This window comes from Brassica oleracea, chromosome C3 (assembly GCF_000695525.1).
Source record: "Brassica oleracea var. oleracea cultivar TO1000 chromosome C3, BOL, whole genome shotgun sequence".
NCBI classification, from domain to species: domain Eukaryota; kingdom Viridiplantae; phylum Streptophyta; class Magnoliopsida; order Brassicales; family Brassicaceae; genus Brassica; species Brassica oleracea.
In genome coordinates this window covers 6503425-6509613 of record NC_027750.1, presented here as the reverse complement: position 1 = coordinate 6509613, position 6189 = coordinate 6503425, and the positions used below count along the sequence as shown (strand labels likewise).

General features: G+C 36.0%; 1 protein-coding gene across 1 annotated transcript; it reads right to left on the bottom strand.

The window, feature by feature from the left end:
- Nucleotides 1-2856: 2856 nt before the first annotated feature.
- Nucleotides 2857-3673, bottom strand: LOC106331948 (protein GLUTAMINE DUMPER 3-like). Its single transcript, XM_013770391.1, has one exon. The coding sequence runs from the start codon at nucleotides 3611-3613 to the stop codon at nucleotides 3173-3175; it is 441 nt and encodes a 146-aa protein (XP_013625845.1). The 5' UTR covers nucleotides 3614-3673; the 3' UTR covers nucleotides 2857-3172.
- Nucleotides 3674-6189: the final 2516 nt, after the last annotated feature.

Sequence of the window (6189 nt, the reverse complement as noted above, 5' to 3'; positions counted from 1 at the left end):
GAAATCATTGTTTACTGACCCTGCAATCACCACCCGACTTTTTCTCGTGCTTTGGCCTCACTCACACGGTATCGTGAATCACTTCCCGATATGTCACCCATCCTTCCACTACTCCAGCTCAAGCACGCTTAACTCTGGAGTTCTAAACGGATGTGTGACGAAAAAGGTAAGTCAACTTTGGTGACATATGTAGCCAAATCAATTTTCTTAAGCCTTTTCACATATTACAACTCGAGATGTTACAGTTTTATTCGTAAGACTACTCTCACGAGGTTCAGCAAGCCACATACTATGATAACCCGTCGGTACAAGTCTGCTTGGTACTTTGATGATGGTGAACGTTTCAAGCCTAACATCAAATCTCCCAATTATAGATTTTGTTTTTTTGGAATTATAGGATCATGCGGGGAATCAGTATGATAAGCCCCGTAGTATATGGTTCCGTTCATATACAAACCCCTTGTACAAACAACGTGGGGATATGCTACACATGGAGCCTCTCTCCAAGTTTCTTCCTGATCCCAATACCGCAACCTTGTGCTCCAATCTCGAACGCCAAACATCAAGGGCAAGCACTTTGTATTGATCTTCAACAGGATCGTACCCCAACATATACATGGGGCGTGGAAAATTTTGTGGAATATATTTGAATCGGAAATAGGGAAAAGTATGGACTTGCCTTTTTTTGCTTTTTCTTTTTTTTTTGGAACACTGCCTATTTTTGCTAGGGTTACAAATTCCAACGTCCTTGAAACCGGCCCCGATGCAGATCAAGCCCTGACATGCGTTATACACCTTTTTGCCTTCAGTTTTGACTATTATCAGATCTTTGTTCGAAGAAGAAGAGTGTGAAGGTGCGTTTGGGTTAGGCGTCGAGGCTACCAGAATCTTTTCTCCGTAAAAATCAGCAAAAACAATGAGGAGACGAGGGGGAGCTGTGATATTCAAGTGCATGTTTCTGAAATCTCGGCTAGTGATGATAGATGACCAAAGCTTGGAGACGCATCGAAATCTCAATAGAGTTTTTAAAGGCAACCCTAAGAGTATATTGATCTGGAGATCGAGAGGGATATAGAACGGTTTCATCGTATAGATATCGATGCTTGCTTGGGACAGAAGCTTTGTGTCTTTACTAAACCCTATAAAAAAAAGAGATTTGATTTACTTTATAGAGAACTAGGGTCGCTAACCCGCTGATATTTTAACAAAAAATTATTTTATAAGTAAATTTATGTTATGTTTACAAAATTATAGTTAAAGAAAATTATATAGTTAATATTAGCTAAGCAATGAGTTATATGAAATTTGTAAATTTTGAATCACATTTGTTAGTATCAATAAATCAATTATGAAGCATTGCCAAATTTTAAAGATGTTCCAAACACGGAAAAGCAAACATCAACAAATCAGTATGCCATTCGAAAAATTATGAAGTCTCCACATTTACTTAGTGGTGCTTAGCGAATGATGCTCTTAGTGATCCAGCCATCTTACTTCAAATTTTAATCACCTGAAGTTTAAATTTCAATCACCTGAAGTTTAAATTTCGAGAATCAAAAAACAAGAAAACTGTATATAGTTTGAGGAGACAGAGAGAGAGGGATACAAACCTCGTGTATCTGCACGATTGTTGGGATGGTTTAGAAGCCTCATTGTACGTATCTCTCTCTGGACTTGAGACTGTAGACCCTTTTGGAAGGCATACCGTTTATATGCACACAAAGTGAATATAACGATAATTGGCCTAAATGAAGCCCACCAATACGAGCCAACTTCTTTTACGGCATAGATACCAAATAGTTGGAAGGTATTTTACAAGATGATTCAGAATTTTTTTAACATCTAAGCATGATTAACGGGGGTTCTTAGAGTGGGTTCTTAGCGGAATATAAGAAATCAACTCTTAATTTTTAATTAAAAAAGTTAAAGAACCGGTTCTTTAATATCTTATTTAAGAACCAGTTCTTAGATTTTTTACTTAAAAGTTAAGAAACGGTTTCTTATATTTCGTTAAAAACCTCACCCTAAGAATCCCCCATTAATCATGCTCTAACATCGGGTCTCACTCAACATATGTCCTATCCGGATTTAAGCCGAATAGCTTGCCGAGATGTGGGCCGTAGAAATAAATTTGATAAAATAATCCATGTTTTACTTAAAAACAAAAAATTTAAAATATGCAACTAAAGAGGATATAACCGCTATTTGGCAACAGAAGTTTGTCGGTTATTCATAAAATTTAATTTATAAACATAATGTATAATTCACAATAATAGTTTGGTAATCCATATTAATAGCATGATTTGAAAATGTGGATGAATGTATATTTGAAGAAGGCATAGCTTCGAAGTAATAGAAAGTAGAAACCTAGCTTAGGCCTACAAAAAGATAAGATAGCATATGAAAAAAGAAACAACCCTAAAGATGTTAATGTCATTCTTCAAACTTGTAAATATTCCTTTCTTTTTTGTTTTGAACACCCCTTATAAATATTCCTTATTATTTACAGAAGAGATTATGCAAAAAGGAAATAAAATTACACACTAACCATTGATTGAAACTACTGCTTCACCTCGCCGCATCAGAGACACACCTAATTAAAATCAGACTATGTTCTGCATATGTGAAGGCACGTGCCTTTGGTGCTGGCTTCAATTTTCTATCCTGAAGACTCTTCCAAACCACTTGTCACATTAACCCCACGAGAAAACATGAACTGGTCCTGAGTCCTGACCATAACATCACAATTATAATTCTTTTTTTCTTAAAAAACATTACAATTATAATTATATAGTATTGGAAATTCTATTTACATTTTAAGTTTAAAAATCATAAATCCATTCAAAGTCTCTGAAATTTACAATTTTCCGATATTTTTCCATTATAACTAAGAAATGGAACAAAACTGATGAATTACAAACTTACAACTTAAAAAGCCTAAACAAATTAATGCAAAAGCTGAGATTAAATAACATAAATCAGAACCAATTCTTTCTTTTTCTAAGTTTTTTGGCCACCTTAAGAGTCAGACTATATAACTATAAATCTCATCATGCAAAGCTCTGAGCCGACCCGAATACCAGAACCAACCGGGTCAGATACAAACAATTATCAAGAACTGTCCACCTAAGACGAGCCTCTGTTTTTTTCTCTTCAGATAATACTCTATCTCTCAATGTGTCGAACCGTTACTCTCAGTACTCCGCCGCACCACCTGATCACCAGCCTTCACGTCATCATCACCATCTTCATCATCGTCACAAGTACAGCTCTTTTCAGCCGGCGTCGCCAAGCAAGTAGGTTTCACGTCTCCGGCCATAATCACCAAGAACTTCTCCGGCAAAGGCACAGCCTTCACCGCCTTATCGGGTTTCACATCTCCGGCCTCAAGATCTCTGTCCCTGCTCTGGTCCTCCTGACCGTCGAGATAACCGGATAGACGCCAGTAAGAGCAGGCGAGGATCAGAAGAGCGAAAGCTATGAGACCAAGCATCGCCGCTAAACCACCGAAAAGATAAGGAACCGGTGAATGCCACGGCGAGTGAGGTCCTCCCAAGGTTGTTCTGTTCCCGTCGACGTTCTCTCTTGGAGGGTAATATTGTCTTCCTTCCATTTTCTTAGAACTTAGACAGAGAAAAAAGTGGGTTTGAGTTTTTTTTTTTTTTAATAGAAAATGTTTTGGTGAGAGGAGGAGAAGTGTGACGATGGGATTTATAGAAGAGAGCAAGCGAATTAACGTTGTGGATTGCGTGTGACGTATAATATAATTCATTTTATTTTATTTCGTATGAGATCCTTTTTGGTTAATTTTTACTACTAATCTTCTGTATATTATAAAAATAAATAACAAGAGAAATAGCATAGGATAGCAATGAAACATATTTTTATAAAGATAGTATACAAAGAATTTTTCCTAAATAGTATTTATTAAGAGTTCAAAGTAATTTTAAATTTTTTTATTTATTTATGATTTACTATTTAGCGGGTGAAATTATGGTAAAATTTAGGGTTTAAATAATTTGACTATGTTATCTTTTAATAAATGTAATTTTGGAATTATTCCCTTTGTATATATTTTGTAATAATTTTTATATGCTATATACGATATTTTCCCAAAACAACAAATTCAGTTTATGTTTATTGATAAATCAAATTATCTTTAATGATGATTGTGTGGGGAGTCGTGACGTTAATATATAACTATGATTTGTACTTAATTTTGTACCGTTTTCTAAGAATTGGTAATGTATCCAAATGGAACTAATTAATCTGATGTGAATTCGTAACTAAAAAAGCACATCAACTCATTTTTCTTTGATTTCTAAAACTTATAGAAAATAAATTGTGCTATTCAAATTGATGCATCAGCAAACGCTTTAATCGACTAGAATTTTTCTTGTATTGTGATTTTTGCGGTTGCAAAGATTTAAAATTATTGCAGCTTTTTTCAACCTGCAACTAATTCTACAGTTTCTAAAATCGCCTACATAAACATAACTCACATTATAGTTTCTATTGGTGACATGTAATATTAGAGCTGAGTTACAATAAATATTATAAATCAAATTATTACGATCAAATGTTTTACTCAGAATTTTACATCAACAATTTATATTTACATTCGTATCAATAATGATTATCCATGTGAAAGCCAAATATTATAACGAGTTTCTAATTTTATGCGTATAATTAAGGTTAAGCATGCATCTGTATATACATATAGGGAGACGCCGAGACGTCTAGTGTATGTGACCCAAACAAAGGTGGTGTATTGGTTAGGTGATCAGTTGGGACCCAAATAAGGTGGTGTGTTTCTTAAAAGTATATGTTACTACATTAAAGCTTAATCAGTGGATGGTTTCGAAAAATATATTCGATTCAATCATACTTTGAAGATAAACACTGTAATTATAATATAAGTAAATCATTAATGTGACGCTAAACACTGTTTTGGATAACTAATAACCATTTTCATAGTGTCTAATCCACTCAAACACCCTCGATTAAAATATTGCAAGACTTATATGATAATATCTTCTTAGTACTAGCTAGCAGTTATGCTATTCTATAGTATTAATAGTCTCAGTGTTAAGCAGTTTAAGTGTCACATTTCTGTTCTCCCAAACCGAAATGGTTTTATTTTTCTTGATTATTAACTTGATTTAGACCAAAGCCCATTAGCTTTTATCCTTCTTTTCTGGCCCGTGTAGTAAACCCTAAGGTTTCCTCTTCTTTTCTTATAAAAATGAGCCTCCTCATTCTCTTCTCTTCCATTAGAAATCAGAGCGAAACTTTGCAGAGTTCCAGAGAGATCTGAAAACCCTAGCCGTCAAGGTTTCTCTTTTCTTCTCTCTCGTTCTCTCTCGCCTGCGTCTCTCTCTCTCGCCTGCGTCTCTGTCTCTCTCTTTCTCTCTCTCCCCTTGGTGTTCGCCGTTTGCTGAAGGCTGGAGCCAAGCCGTTGGAGATCCCCGATGAACCGATCCAATTCTATGTCCAGATCTCTCCTTGTCTTCTTTCTAGATCTGGTCGCTGGTGAGGTAAGGAACCCTAGTTCTCGTTTCCTCCATCTCTTTGTTCTCTTTTATGTTGGATCTCTCATCCCATATTCTTTGGTGGTAGCACCAATCCTTTTTGTTGTAGATCTGGTTCGTGGAAAGCTATAAGCTTCAGATCTGGTTCTACTCTCTTTTAAGGCCAAGGTGAGGGCTTGTTGCAATCTCTATCTCCTTCTATCATTATCTCATCATGGTAGAAGTGTCTAGGTTGATCATTCATCCTTACTTGTTACTTTCTATAGATCTACTGAAACAATGACTTCAACTACAGTGAGAAAGATACGAGGTACAAAGAGACTTGAGAGCTCTTTTTTCTTCAGGGTTTAGGATCTCCTGATTTTGTCCAACTTACAATCGATTCGTCTCCAGCTTCTGTTTTACAACACACAAAGGTTTTAGTTAAATAAGAGGATGATATCTTTATAATTGGGAGATGTAAATGAGTTAGAGAAAGGCTTTAAGGCCTATGTGTGCCGGTGTAACGTGGTGGAATGACATATATGTATGTCTCGGGCGTTACATCGTTTCTTGTTGGGTCATGTGGCAATCGTTTGAGTTGGCATGATTCATCGCCGGAGCGGGCATGCGGCGTGCCTGTAAATGAAGTAACGTAGAAGCGTGATGTCGTGGAGAC

Bases quoted from the DNA above. Each gene is read 5' to 3' on its own strand.
- LOC106331948 (XM_013770391.1), bottom strand. From the start codon at position 3,613: ATGGAAGGAAGACAATATTACCCTCCAAGAGAGAACGTCGACGGGAAC.